Genomic DNA, 14,737 nt, shown 5'->3' with positions numbered 1-14,737 from the left:
TGTAGAGCCAAAGATGATGATGACAAGCTAGTACACAGTTCCACAATTCTTTAGTGGGTAATCATGAATAAATGAAAGATGTACAATAAGTCAACTAGCTGCAGTGTCACCAGTTTATAACAGATGGATTCTTAAAAAAAATCTCCTAATTATATTTTATTTTATTAATTATCAGTGTCCTTATATCATAAAATATTGGTTTTTGCTTGATTTAGAATTGCAATTTATTGGTTTAGGGGTTAACTTATTTAACACAACTGAAACAATATTATTATAAGAAATTAACTTACCTTCTTCTGCATCCAACACATGGCACATTTTGATTTAAAACATGCATTAATTCTGATTTAGTAATTTGAAGAGCATTTCGTAATTCACAAGGTGGCAGGACACTCCATTTGCAACCAAATTCTTCAAGCTCTTTGCCACGTAAAACTTGATTATCACATATAATCCCAGACCCTTTGATATCCATAACAAGCTAGAAAAAATAGTTCTGGTTCATAAAAGTGTAATATTATTATATAAATTATGTACACATAATATAACTAATAGATTATAAAAAGGTTTAAAATAGCAGTCAAGCTGGTTTTTAATGTTCATGTTCAGATTTAAATTTCTATTACTAGTAGAGATTTCATAGCATTTATTTTTTAATACATACAAGATATTTATAAGACTAATACAAAATAATATTAATAACTAATAGCAAAATCATACTAAAGTAAAAAGCTGTAGCAGAGTACAAAAAGTTGGTATAGTCCATTTGTTCAGTTTGGGAATATTTTGGCAAATTTATTGTCAGAAACACAAAAATTCCTACCTCTCACTATTAATAGCTCAAATAAATATACTGTTACAGACTTGTTTCATTCAAAAAAGAAGAATAATGGGAGTATATATTCATTAATTTTTATTAAAAGCTTTTCATTTGTAAATATTCTTCTAAACACGCTATAACCCTTTGTGGGTTTTGGTCTTCTTATCAACATTCTTCCATTCTGCCTTGTTGGATACTTTCCTCGCCAACGCCTGATGTTCACGGTTTTAAGATCTTCCTCTACATCATCTATCCCCCTTTTACAGGGCTTTCCTCTTGTCCTATATCCTTGGGGTTTCTGGATCTAATCTCTGGTTTACTTTTACAGCACCATTATGTGGCACCCTTTCTAAGTGACCAAGCCAGTTAAGTCTTTGTGACTTTACAAATCTAACGATATCTGCTCTCTGCATTAATTTATAAAGCTCATAGTCACTTTTATTTTCCAGGAACGATTTCTACAATGGGTTGTAAAAAGGGTTGGGTAAAATTTCAAAAATAAACTTTAGTTTTTATTGTTGCTATTTATGTTGTTAATAAATTGCATTTTGTTATGTTTGTTGCATATATTTAAGTTTGTATTACAAGATGGTAGATAGATAGATGTATTACAGATGGTAATTCTACACTACATACACATTAATTTGAAAGTAAATAACAAACCAATACAGTTTGAAATCGATTCAGGCGTTGCAGTCAGTATTATTAACAACAATGTATTTAATGAGAATTTTACTGAATTACAACTACAAAATACTAATATAAAGTTAGCTACTTATAGTAAAAATGAATTACATGTTTTAGGTATGGCTTTGGTATCAGTTGAGCATCAGAATAAACCTAAATCCTTGAAATTATACATAGTTGATGGTGAAGGGGTCCTTCATTGGTTGGAAGAGAGTAGATATGTTCATTAGATATAAATTTACACAATGTGAACACTGTCTCAATTGCAGAAAAGGAGTTACAACAATTGTTTACAAAATATAAAAGTTTATTTAATAAATCTATTGGACAAATCACAGGTATGGAAGCATAAATTTATTTAAAACCTGGTATTAAACCTATTTTTTTCAAACCATGTTCAGTACCCTTTGCTTTCTGGTCTAAGGTGGAGGCAGAAATTGATTCTTTGTCCTAGTAATAAAACATAATGGAGACATAAGAATTTGTGGTGATTTTAAGGTAACATTAAATCCACATATTGAAATTGATGAGCACCCTTTACCCACTCCTGAGGATTTGTTATCTCAAATGGCAGGAGGAGAAACATTTTCCAAAATAGATATCACTAAGGCATTTTTACAATTACAGGTTAAGCCGGAAATGAGACACTTGCATACTTTAATTACACCTAAAGGATTATATTGTTCAAACCAATTAATGTTTGGTATAGCTTGTGCCCCAGCTAAATTCCAACAGTTAATGGATATTACAGGGTATAGAAGGAATTTCAATTTTTCAAGATGACATAAAAGTCACAGTACCAAATACAAAATTACACATTGAAAGACTTGATCAAATTTCCAAGAAATTAGCAGAGCGTAATAAAGAATAAATGTTGAAAAGAGTGAGTTTTTAAAATGTGAAATTGAGTATTGTGGGTTTAAAATAAATAAACATGGAATTTCAGCATGCAAAGATAAAATAAATGCAATAATTAATGCACCTATTCCTGAAAATAAAACTCAAATACGTTCTTTTATTGGATTAGTAAATTATTATAAATGCTTTATTAAAAATACAAATACACTTCTAAAACCATTGAGTAATTTGCTTAAAAATAATGTCCCATTCATATGGTCTAAGCAATGTCAAAATGCATTTGATACAGCTAAAAGATTAATTTCTTCAGATAAAGTTTTGTGCCATTATGATCCAAATTTAAAATTAATCTTGGCTACTGATACTTCACCTTATGGAGTGGGAGCAGTACTTTCACATGTTTTTCCAGACCTATACAGTTTGCCTCAAAAACTTTGAGTCCTACACAACAAAAATACTCACAAATTGATAAGGAAGCATACAGTATCATTTTTGGTGTAAAAATTTTTTTTAATTACTTGTGTAATAGAAAATTTACATTATTTACTAAACATAAACCTCTAGTACAAATTTTTGCAACAAATAAAAGTTTACTAATTCTTAGAGCTACCAGAATGCAACATTCATCATCATCATCATTGGTGCTACAGCCCTATAAAAGAGCCTCGACCTTCCCAAGTCTATTACGCCAGTCAGTTCTATCCATTGCCAACTGTTGCCAGTTTGCTGCGCCTATTTGTCTACCATCCTCATTTACACCATCCCTCCATCTGAGTTTTGGCCTACCCCTTGTCGTCTCCGGTGTAATTACACCAGAGACGACACCCTACTTCTACTTCCCACAGGTTGCGACATAAGGATTCTTCTAGGAGGTTCTCGGCTGTGATCTTGCCAGATGTCCTGCCCATCTTAGTCTTCCCATTTTTATAAAGATATTACGTCTTTACCACCAAATATATGTTTATATCTGTGATATATCTCGTAGTTGTGCCTCCTTCTCCAAACACCATTTTCACAGATGCCACCGAATATTCTTCTCAGAATCCTTCGTTCAAATATAAGCAGGAGATTTTCATCTGCCTTGGAAATGGTCTTGTTTTATTATATACGCGTAGAAATAATATTTAAAGATTTCTATTAATGTTAACTTAAAGAAATACACAATAATATGTTTCATTTAATTTGTATAAATGCATTATAAAGCGTTTTTATAAAGAAAATTTGTTCGGAACACACTGTAACTGTAATCGAATCAAAGGTGATATTTTGGCATAAATTGGTAACACTTATTTGACAGTTGCAGTGTTGACTAATGTTAATAAGTAATGAAAAAAGTGTTGTTTTTGTTTAAGTATTCCATTTATACGACGTATACAAGCGGCTCAAATTGTTTTTAACAAGATTATTTTTTAACTCTTGTTTTGTTTCTATTTATTTACATTAAATATTAATTTGTTTTGTTGTATAATCCACTTTTGCAATAATTATGTGTCCTATTTGATTTAAAATGGATTCAGGATTTTTTTATACTTTGGCAATTATGTCAACTTCAATCTGTCAATGATGATGATGTGCAACGGTAAGTAAATTAGATGGACTGTACTTAAATTAATAAGCTCAGTTGCCTTTTACATTTTTTAGAGATACACACATTTATTATTTGCAAGATTTAGTTACAGATTTAAAAAAATCGAATAAACTTAATACAGTTTAAAATAAAAAATAAAACAAGAAAAACCAGTAGGAGAATCAAACCCCAATATCTGAAAGCAAAGATAATTCCATGTGACTCTTCCTCTGTTACATCAAACATTTAAGTTATATTTCAGTTGCTACCCCTCTTGTGTTTGGAGATTATAGTGGGAAGGTCACCTGGTCGATAAACCTAGCCCATTAGAAAGAGATGCAGGGACTGCTTTGCATCAGTTTTCTCTGTAACACTGGGGGAACAGGCCTGTGTTGCTACACTCAGTATTTGTATTATATGTCTATGGTCATAAGTGTCTCTCTTGTGATTTGATCTTCTCACCTTAATTTGTCTTCCTCCATTTATTTTGTATCTCCAGCTCACATCTTCTAGTTATTAGATCTAAAATTCCTACACCTCACATTGTGTATAACGAATTTACATTCACTTTCCCCTTAGACTTAAATGCTTTATTTTGGTTATTATAATTCTTAATTTGTCTTCCTACATTTAGTTTATATCTCCAGCTCACATCTTCTAGTTATTAGATCTAAAATTCCTTCACCTCACATTGTGTATAATGAATTGACATTTACTTTCCTCTTAGACTTATATGCTTCATTTTGGTTATTCTAATTAATCTATTTTATCTTCCTATATATTTGTCAAACACTGTTTCTTCCTATTATTTGTCATTAATTGTTTGGGACATGGAAGACATTAATGATAGTATACATTGAAATCTTTAACTTTAGATTTTGTTGCTGTGGTATACTAAATCTCTTAACATAAAGCCTAGATTTTCAGATACCTACTACACTAATTTTGTTTATATTTTGGGGATTGGAATATTTAAATTAGAGTCACAAATGGTAAAAATATATCCCAATAAACATACTTTCTGTACTGGTAACAGAATGAAGGATATTGCAGTCCACCTGTTTATTTTATTTACACTTAGTTCTATATACTTAAGTGCAATATAATAGCTTTTTAATACATTTGATAGCCTTATTAAAATACATTGAAACAAAAAACCAAATAAGATATTTCTATAAACATAATATATTTTACTCTTAACCTTTACATTACTTCCCTGTATAAAACAATATGTCTGTCTTTTTATAATTAATAAGATATTAACACACAAAAATAAAGTGGTCCCGATCGATATTCATAAATAACCAATCTTTTTAAAAGTAAACCAAACTGGACCGCAAATATTCTTACCTGAAATATCAGATGTGTACAGGGAAGTAAAAAAGGGAGAGTTTGAACTTTCTAGGTCAAATCACTTCAATATATGTAATTATTATTTGAACATGAACCGATATCTTTTGTAAAGAATATAGCATAAAATTATTTAAAAACTATGTTAGAAAATACGTAAATGCCATACCGTTAAATTATCATCAACAACAAGGGGCAATTGCCTCCTACTAAGAGGATTCTTCTGATGATGTACATCCACCAGTTTCGGTAGCTTTTCCTTGTTATTCATAGCAATGATTTTACAAAATTCTAGTTATTCCAATATCAAACAACTTTTTTAATGTTAATTTTCACCAAATAAATAACGTAACACCTTAGAACAACATGACACTACTGCCATTTGCAATTTGATGAACAATTCAAAACCTGTCAAATGACAAATATGAGTACAACTACTTCTTTTTTAATTTGTACCTTGTATCAACCTGTTTATTTTAAAGTTACAGAAAACTGATTACTATACAGTATTCCATGTCCAATGTCCATGGAATATGACATAGTACATAAAAAGAAATAGTAGTGCAAGAGAGATAGGGCAGCGGGGAAGTTTGTTTGGACGATTCCAGTCGTACGTAATGGCGGCGGCGCTACAGTCACTCTAGGTGGGGGTATGAGACGCATGTGCCGTGGAAGAATTGAAGTTGAAGAATGAAGGTTGGTGTTGTGTTGGTCTGTTGGTGTTGGTATTGTACGTATTGTATTATTTGTATTGTACACCATTGAAATATTGCAAGTTGAATTTTGTTTTGTTTTGTCTTTGTTGTAATCATCTTATTGATTGTTGATGATTGTTGATCGTTAAAATGGAACAAAATAAAAGAAAAGAAAAAGCCAACCATGTTGTGTTCCTGGTTGTAAGGACCACACAAGCAGTAGATTTCGTTTTCCAAATCCGAAAAATGAAATGGACACGTTGGAATGGTTGAAAGTAATTAAGAGAGGAGTATTAAACAATTATACACCTCTTACTGTTTACAATAAATTTCGTGTTTGCTCTAGACATTTTACAGACGAAGATAAAGTTTGATTTTTACCAGCAATAGGTAAGCTACCTCATAGCAAATGTTTGTTAGCAAACTTAAATTAAATAATATTTTGTATGTTTAAACTGTTATTGTTTAAATTAATGTTAATCCTATCATATGAATCTTACTTATATATTTTAAAATCATCAAAACTTATAAATCTAATTGTACTTAATTGTATTCCGCAAATATGACTTTGATTTTTAATATAAGTATTATGAATATTAATTGTAGTTAATTATTATAAATTTTGATGGGCCTTCTGGGCAACATATTATTTGGGTTCATTTCTGATGATGATAAAGATCAAGATATCTATACTCTGTTTTTTAACCAGGAGGAGTAAACTAAAAAGACAGATTCACACCCAAGAAAGTTACTAGAAAAGTTACCAAATACATCTTCTTTTTTTGTTGATTATCTCGGCCTTGCGGTAATCCAGTAATCAGTATCGGACACCTTCACACGTTGATTCTTTGTTTTTGTCATTTCTTTGTCATAACTTTGTTTGAATAATAATTTTTCGAATTAACTTCCAATATATATTATTTAGTATTTCTAATTACAATAAAAAAATGTTGGACTGTTATGAAGAAGTTGAAGAATTTTTAGAGTTTATTTATCACATTGTAGAAGAAAATCGTCCGGAACGTATACGAAAGCGATATATTCGTGATAAAATGATATCTAAAATCCAATGGAATTTTACAATATTACTGTTCCAGTCTGCTCATATTCTAATACAAGCTAAAACTTTAGTAAGTCTTGATTTTAACAATAACTATTCTGCAAAACTAACCTGTTGCCTGTTTTATTTTTGCTACCGTGGCTGTTATTTTCATTCCAGAATTATCAATTTTGATTTGTTTATACATGGTTATAATCCATTGTTTCTCATTTGAAGATAAATGACCCAAATCTACACGGCGTTTTTTAAGTGGAGAGGAATAATTACCACTAGTACTTGGCATCGAATCCATATTGTTATCTTAATAACACTAATATATCGCTAAATAGTTCTTTTTATATAAATACAAACGAAATATCTAAAAATGTAAGGAATAACGCAGAGAACACAAAAAATCGTCGATATAAATTTTGAATTTTAAAATTTCACAAATGTCATTAGTGTCAAAATGTTGGAGACACTACACACTCCACATAATTTAGTGGAGTAAACTTGCCTGCGGTTGGACCAATTACAAACAAGCATTACGGCGCGGAAAATTTGAATTACTCCTCCTGGTTAAAAAACAGACCATAGTACTTGTTTATTTATTAGTCCAACAGATTTATTTATTGGTTATGTTCTGTTAAAATATTGTATTTAAATTTCAGGCTCTCAGAATGCAGCAGATATTGAAGAAGAAGAAACTCAAACTATAAGGTTTATTGACGTACATGGTAATATCAAATATTCTATATTCTTTGGTAATATATTATAAAAATATGTCTTTACATTTTTCATTCAGTAAGTGTGCCAGATGCTATAACCACTTTCAAAGCTTTGCTTATAAATAATTTTATATCTTTTCATTCACCTGAAAGCAATTGTGAAAATGATGTTAGTGAGGGAGCATTAGATGCATTAGGTTTTTTTTTAACAGGTGAGGTATTACCAGGTTGTAAACCTTTGGCACCTGAAGTGAATGTTTCACTTCCTCTTTCAGTTTCAAATGTTATGAGAACTCAGGTGGGAAGGTGTACTGTAACCTATGTTGCAGGATATGTAGCAAAGAAAGTATTGAAGGTTTCCTGTGAGCAATGTAAATATAATATGTTATTTAGAGTAAAGAAAGAGGATACAGATTTCATTGAAATTGAATTGTTTAAATTTTTCACCATTCAACTGTAAAATCCATTCAAATACAGGTATAAATATATGTAAATTTATTGTTAGACTTTCTCTGTATATGTGGTGTAAAAGTGTAAATGCAATTGTAAATGGCAGAGACCAGAAGTTTATTAACTTACTTAAAAATAAACCAGACTACACTATGATAGATCCTATGAAATTAGTAGCTCACAGAAAATATGAAAGTAGGAGAAAACAATTTTGTAAGTACAGGTCATAAGTGTAATTAAATTATTTCCAGTATAAAACTGTACAATTTGTATGTTATTCATTCTTGTTTACAGTTTCATATTTCCATTTTGTTGTAAACAAATAAAATTGTGTTTTCTATTTACTGGACTCATATGGAATCTTTAAAATTCTTTTTATTGTTTTACATATATCTTCATCATCAAACATTTTCCATCTGCTCCTGAATCTAGGTCTTTCACAATTGCTTTCATCTGTATCTACCTTGTCTTATAGAACAAGGGTGAACAGTTTGGGAGAAATGCTATGTCCTTGTCTCGCTCCCCATTGTAGTACATAGTTACATATTTTACTTTAATTATACATAATCACATATTTTCCTTTTATTATACATAGTTACATATTTTACTTTAATTATACTTAGTTACAAATTCATGAAATTCAAAGAAATTGCATATAATTTGTGAACACTGTGTATTTAAAAATTCTCCTTTGATGTAAGTTCTGGAAAGAATGTTACTTACTCTTTGTTTACAAAGGTTTTCAAAACATTTTAATTGTAAATGAATGAGATATTTCACTCGCCATTGTAGTACATAGGTACATATTTTACTTTAATTATACATGGGCACATATTTTACTCATAAACATAGTTTATTTTTTATTTATATATGTTTGTGTGTAAAATACATTAGATACATAATAAATCTCTAACATATACACACACACACACACATATATATATATATATATATATATATATATATATATATATATATATATATATATATATATATATATATATATATATATATATATATATATATATATATATATATATATATATATATATATATATATATATATATATATATATATATATATATATATATATATATATATATATATATATATATATATATATATATATATATATATATATATATATGAAAGTAAAAGATTGCATTTCATTTCAATCGGAACTCCACCATTGCTCTACACGTGTTTCGAGTTATTCAACTCATCATCAGGAGCACTTGTGGAAGTTCAACTGAAATGAAATGCAGTCTAGTATTTGGTTATTATAACCAAAATAACAAGCCAGGTACGCTAGCAGCGACATCTATACGAAGTAACAAGAAGTCCAGAGACCTCTCTCTGATAGTAAATTAGGTGAACCGCAAATTCAAAGCCTCTTACTAGAGACCTTTAATGACGCTAGAAGTACATTTTTATTTGAATTTGCGGTTCACCTAATTTACTATCAGAGAGAGGTCTCTGGACTTCTTGTTACTTCGTATAGATGTCGCTGCTAGCGTACCTGGCTTGTTATTTTGGTTATAATAACCAAATACTAGACTGCATTTCATTTCAGTTGAACTTCCACAAGTGCTCCTGATGATGAGTTGAATAACTCGAAACACGTGTAGAGCAATGGTGGAGTTCCGATTGAAATGAAATGCAATCTTTTACTTTCATTTAAACGTCTTTCTCTACGTAAAGAGCGAAAAAGATAGTAATTTTCAAAGGTGAATCGTAGATGCATGTTGAAGTAAAAATGTACTTCTAGCGTCATTAAAGGTCTCTAGTAAGAGGCTTTGAATTTGCGGTTCACCTAATTTACTATCAGAGAGAGGTCTCTAGACTTCTTGTTACTTCGTATATATATATATATATATATATATATATATATATATATATATATATATACACACAAACATACAAATAGCATAGCAAGACTAAAGAGCCTCATGCTGCTCTGCACTATTCAGTAAATATAGAGATGAAACTAGCCTCCCATAGCACATCAGCGTGGTATGGGGGGGAAGGTGAGGAAAGCCTGGGGAGCATTGGGGCTCGAAGGAGTGGTCCCTAATTTACTAGGACCAATCTTTCTCACCTCAATGAATTGTATGCCTGAATGTCCATATGGGTATGCAAGTCTCCGCAGGTAGGGCTTACTTATTTCGGTTGCTGCTTGTGTGTAATTCCATATATCATTTTGCAGGTTGCAGTGAATAGATGGTTAAGTTCAGAATGGAGCCTAGTTTCGTGGATACAGGTGAAGACCACCACAATGGCAGTGATGACGATCTTTATAATTTATTATATCTCTGTGATTCCTCAAATTTTATAAATTACAGAAATAAATAAATTTTTAAGAATATCTGTTTTTTATGTTGATGTTTTAATGTAATGGAAAACAGATATAGTCACAAAATAATAAATAAAAACTTTTCCTGTGCCAAAACATATGTCTCTATCTGATATGTTATACATTTATGGTATACAAAATTGCATAAGTGTATACTACATTTTTGGACAGAGAATATATTTTGGCATAGAATAAGTTTTTATTTATTATTTTATGACTATATTTGTTTTCTATATAATATTCGGAACATTTTGAATTTCCCGCCTAAAATTCAGAAATTTATTTTTTGAATTTCCCGCCTAAAATTCAGTATATCCTTTTTGAATTTCCCGCCTTAAATTCAGAACCTACATTTTGAATTTGCCGCTAAATTTTTAGTTCCCGATTCCGAACTTATTTGGCGCTAGAAACTCTCTCCCCACTTTTTCTCCGGCACTTACCTTACTAGGGGGGGTATATACTATGGAATATGAGTACAAGTCAACGTTGCCAGAGTACAAATTAGTAGTTTGTGGTTATCGTGTGGTTGTCCTTCATCCTTCATAGGACTTTTCATCAAAAAATAGAGGAGCGGCTAAATGTAGCATACGAATCCAACGTTGCCAAGTTGGCTAGAAAAAGAATAGCGCGAATTTCAAAATTTAGGATTGAAGTTTCTGATATCAGTGGTAAACCAATAAACTTACTCGCATATTTAGCGAATAAGTTGCTTATAATTAAGATATTTTTAATCGTCTGATGCTAATTATTTGTTAATATAGGAGAACATTCACACAGTTATATTTTTTAAGAAATAAATGAGAAGTTGAAACTGATTATTTTAATTACTTGTTGAAATTTTGAATGTTGTTTGTAAAGATAAAATATTATAATAAGGAACAATTTGTGTTTCGCGTACTAAATATGACAAAAACAAGTGAATTATTTTGTTGAAATTTTGAATGTTGTTTGTAAAGATAAAATATTATAATAAGGAACAATTTGTGTTTCGCGTACTAAATATGACAAAAACAAGTGAATTATTTTAGTAAGTTATCAATCACTCTGTATTAGGAATTAAAAGAAAACAATGGTAAAAAATAAGTTTATTTATATCTACATACAGTATACAAAATATATCGATCGTGAAATTGCAAAAGTTCGTGTTAATTTAATATATTGCAAAAAAAAAGAAAGATTTGTATTTCACTATTTTTAAAATATTCGACAACGTCAATGTAAACTTAAAAATAATTATGATCATTTTCAGTACTTCGTGAAATAAATTGAGATTGTCCAAGTATACATTCTTTTATATTTACAATTTATTTTACAGTGGGTTTGCTTATATATCTTTAGAATTCATAACTTGTTTCTTTTTTTTTCGTGGAATAAAATGTTAGCTGCTTTTTAATTTTTTTATTTTGATGCTCTACATTAATAATTGTTGTAGGTGAAAACTTTTTGATTGTATTTAGGTTACATTCAACCATAGTATTTTCATTTCTTTCATACAACATGTTTTAAATTGTCTGCATTTTCAATTAATTCTAGATTGTGTTGTAGTTTAGAAACTTCTATTGTAGCATGTTTTCTCAACTGTTGAATATTGTCAGTAATATTATCATTATTTTGTGACAGCGTTTTTAAATGGTCTATAATTTCTACAATATCATCATTGTCACTACTACCTAAATTTATATTTCGTTCAAGCAACTTCTGTCTTAAAGTTGAAGCAACACTATGTATGTGTTTACATATTGTATGTTTTATAGAAAAATCTATACAATTACAACTAAACGAATGAATACATACATGGCATTCAGAGCATGTTAGGTGACAGCATGGTTCTCCATTTTTTGCCACTTCATAACTTTTTATACTTACTGTAAGTAGTACTGCCTAATTCTGATACATACCACATATTACTACTATTTATATTTTCAATTATTTTAATTTGATTAATTTCTTTTATTGCAGTTCTATGTCTTTTGTTGATAAGCTGTATATGTGATGAATTTTTTCCTTTTACTTTTTTTAAGATTCGCTTACAACATTACAACAACTTTATCTCTAATGAATTTATTAAGTGCATCAAGTCCTTTGTCTAACCTTTTTACCATCTAAATACACATATTTTATAATTTTATGCATGCTCTCTAATCTCATGTTTATATTAATTCCTGCATTTTGACGGTATGAATAAGCCCATAGTTGAAAATTTCTAGCATAAGTATTCAAGAAATATTCACCAAAATTTATTGTTTCTCCGTCTTCAAATGTTTGCTCGATAAAATTTGATAACAGTTTCTGAAATTCTTCTTTATCTGTTACAGTATGTAAAATTTTTAAAGACTGGTATACTATTTTTCTTTTTTCTAAATTACTAATTTTGGACATATTCAATTGCCAAGCTCTGTCTACGTGCCATGCACAATACAATTGCATATTAACTTCACCCATAATTGACCTCCAAGCATTATAGAAAATATGCGTTATATCTGTCATAAATACATTTGGTGTTAAGACTCCTATTTTATTTTTAATTGTTTGAAAAAATAGTTCAAATATAAGAGTGTCTTTTCTATTTGTTAATAAACTGCACCAGGAAACCCTTCACCCCACTCATCGACAACTACAAGAGTTGTTAATTCGAAATCGTAAGCATTTAAACCGTGTGTACTATCAATAGCCACTATATTATTGCTGAACTGCAATAACATTTTTTGTTGTGATACATTCATAAGTATAACGCAGAAATCATCTTTTTTTAAGAAAGAGTTTTCATCCACTTCACCTTGTGCTTTATATAATAGAACTGGATAATGTCTAAATTCATGCATTCTTGTACATACATATCAATACTAACCGCATCTGTAACAAACGAATATATTTTTAGTTGATGTCAGCAGAATAATTAAATTTCATAAAAACTTCTAAATATAAAGTACCTTGAACATGTCTAACTCCATCCTGAATTTGTATATTAAATGCGTTTTAAATATTGTGTATATCTTTTTTGGTAAGCAAATCTATACGCTTTAGTTTTTCATCATTAAAATTATTTCTGTTATTATCAAGAATTCTAAAAAATAATAAGTGTATGCAATTAACTTCATATACATAATAATTTAATAAAATAGTTTACCTTGTTACACTTACACCACTATTTAACTTTTGTGCGATGTTGGCTCTTTCTACCTTTGGTATTGACAAATGTTGAATATCAACGCTATGACCATAATGTGTCTTATCAAAGATTGCCTTTACTCTAGAATTAGTTTCATTCTTTATAAGTTTGATCTGACTAGTACAAGCAACATTAATTTTCTTAGATCCTTGACACTTCTTCGTTCTTTTCCGAATGTGGGAAACTTCACGACTTTTTCCTGCAAAATTAAAAATAAACAAACCAAAAATATTATTTTGTTTACAAGAATACCTGATCTACTACAATCATAATATACATCTTTAACGGAAACTGAAAAAACTAAACCACGAGGACAAATGTATTCTGCGTTGGAAACACTTTGAAAGTTTCTTAACCAAATCTGAAAGTCTAAAAAAAATAATGTAAGTACCCAATGATATTTAGAAAGTAAATGGATTCATACTGACCTTCAATTGTAGAGAATTCGTACATCTTTCGTTCCATTTTAAAATTATGACAATCCTCTAGGTGCCGTACTAATTCTAGTCGTAGCCTAAAAGAAATATTGCATCCCTCTAAACACTTAAACGATGTCACATTTTTATCATAAAATATTATTTGTGCATTTAAGCCATGAATTTCCTTTAAATGTCTATTCAGATTACTCTGGCTTGAATAAACTTTTGAACATTCTTTGCACATTACAACCATAATTATCTTCAACCGAAAAAAAACACATAAACGATAAACCAAAAAAATAAAGAATTGATGAATTGATATACTTTGTAATCTTTTAAAGATCTTTTCTATACTGTATCTATGGTTATGCTAATCTCTGTGACTAGCCAACTTGGCAACGTTGGATTCGTCTGCTACATTTAGCCGCTCCTAAAAAATAGTGTCAGCCATTTTTTCGAACATTGTGTAAACAAACTTTACATTAGTAATATAAATAATATTAATAATTAATATATATAATACTTTATACTAAAGAAAGTCTAATTATTTCAAAAAATAAAGTGCCACAATTAGAGAATCAATTTTTTTAATCGAATATTA

The 14,737-nt window shown here is 29.6% G+C and overlaps 2 protein-coding genes and 1 long non-coding RNA gene across 3 annotated transcripts in view; 1 reads left to right on the top strand and 2 right to left on the bottom strand.

Annotated features, from left to right (window-relative positions):
* The window catches only part of LOC140437385 (gametogenetin-binding protein 2-like), a 39,191-nt gene extending 33,495 nt beyond the window's left edge, over nucleotides 1-5,696 (bottom strand). The window contains exons 1-2 of the mRNA XM_072526890.1: nucleotides 5,452-5,696; nucleotides 291-481 (exon numbers count right to left, since the gene is read on the bottom strand). Of these exons, the coding sequence (XP_072382991.1) occupies nucleotides 291-481; nucleotides 5,452-5,553 (293 nt within the window). The 5' untranslated portion in view covers nucleotides 5,554-5,696. The remainder of the gene's footprint in view (nucleotides 1-290; nucleotides 482-5,451) is intronic.
* A 303-nt stretch (nucleotides 5,697-5,999) lies between these two features.
* Nucleotides 6,000-10,560, top strand: LOC140437386 (uncharacterized). The gene is made up of 3 exons (XR_011950369.1): nucleotides 6,000-6,367; nucleotides 7,688-7,753; nucleotides 10,402-10,560. It is a non-coding gene; the product is annotated as an uncharacterized lncRNA (long non-coding RNA).
* Nucleotides 10,561-11,557: 997 nt separating this feature from the next.
* Nucleotides 11,558-14,606, bottom strand: LOC140437383 (zinc finger transcription factor family protein 17-like). The gene is made up of 5 exons (XM_072526887.1): nucleotides 14,146-14,606; nucleotides 13,970-14,086; nucleotides 13,676-13,916; nucleotides 13,479-13,612; nucleotides 11,558-13,401 (listed from the first exon to the last, which is right to left on the bottom strand). The coding sequence occupies exons 1-4, from the start codon at nucleotides 14,387-14,389 to the stop codon at nucleotides 13,525-13,527; spliced, it is 690 nt and encodes a 229-aa protein (XP_072382988.1). The 5' UTR covers nucleotides 14,390-14,606; the 3' UTR covers nucleotides 11,558-13,401; nucleotides 13,479-13,524.
* Between the last annotated feature and the right edge of the window lie 131 nt (nucleotides 14,607-14,737).

This window comes from Diabrotica undecimpunctata, chromosome 3 (assembly GCF_040954645.1).
Source record: "Diabrotica undecimpunctata isolate CICGRU chromosome 3, icDiaUnde3, whole genome shotgun sequence".
Lineage (NCBI taxonomy): Eukaryota > Metazoa > Arthropoda > Insecta > Coleoptera > Chrysomelidae > Diabrotica > Diabrotica undecimpunctata.
The sequence above is the reverse complement of the archived record's forward strand: the minus strand, read 5'-3'. Positions and strand labels throughout refer to the sequence as shown.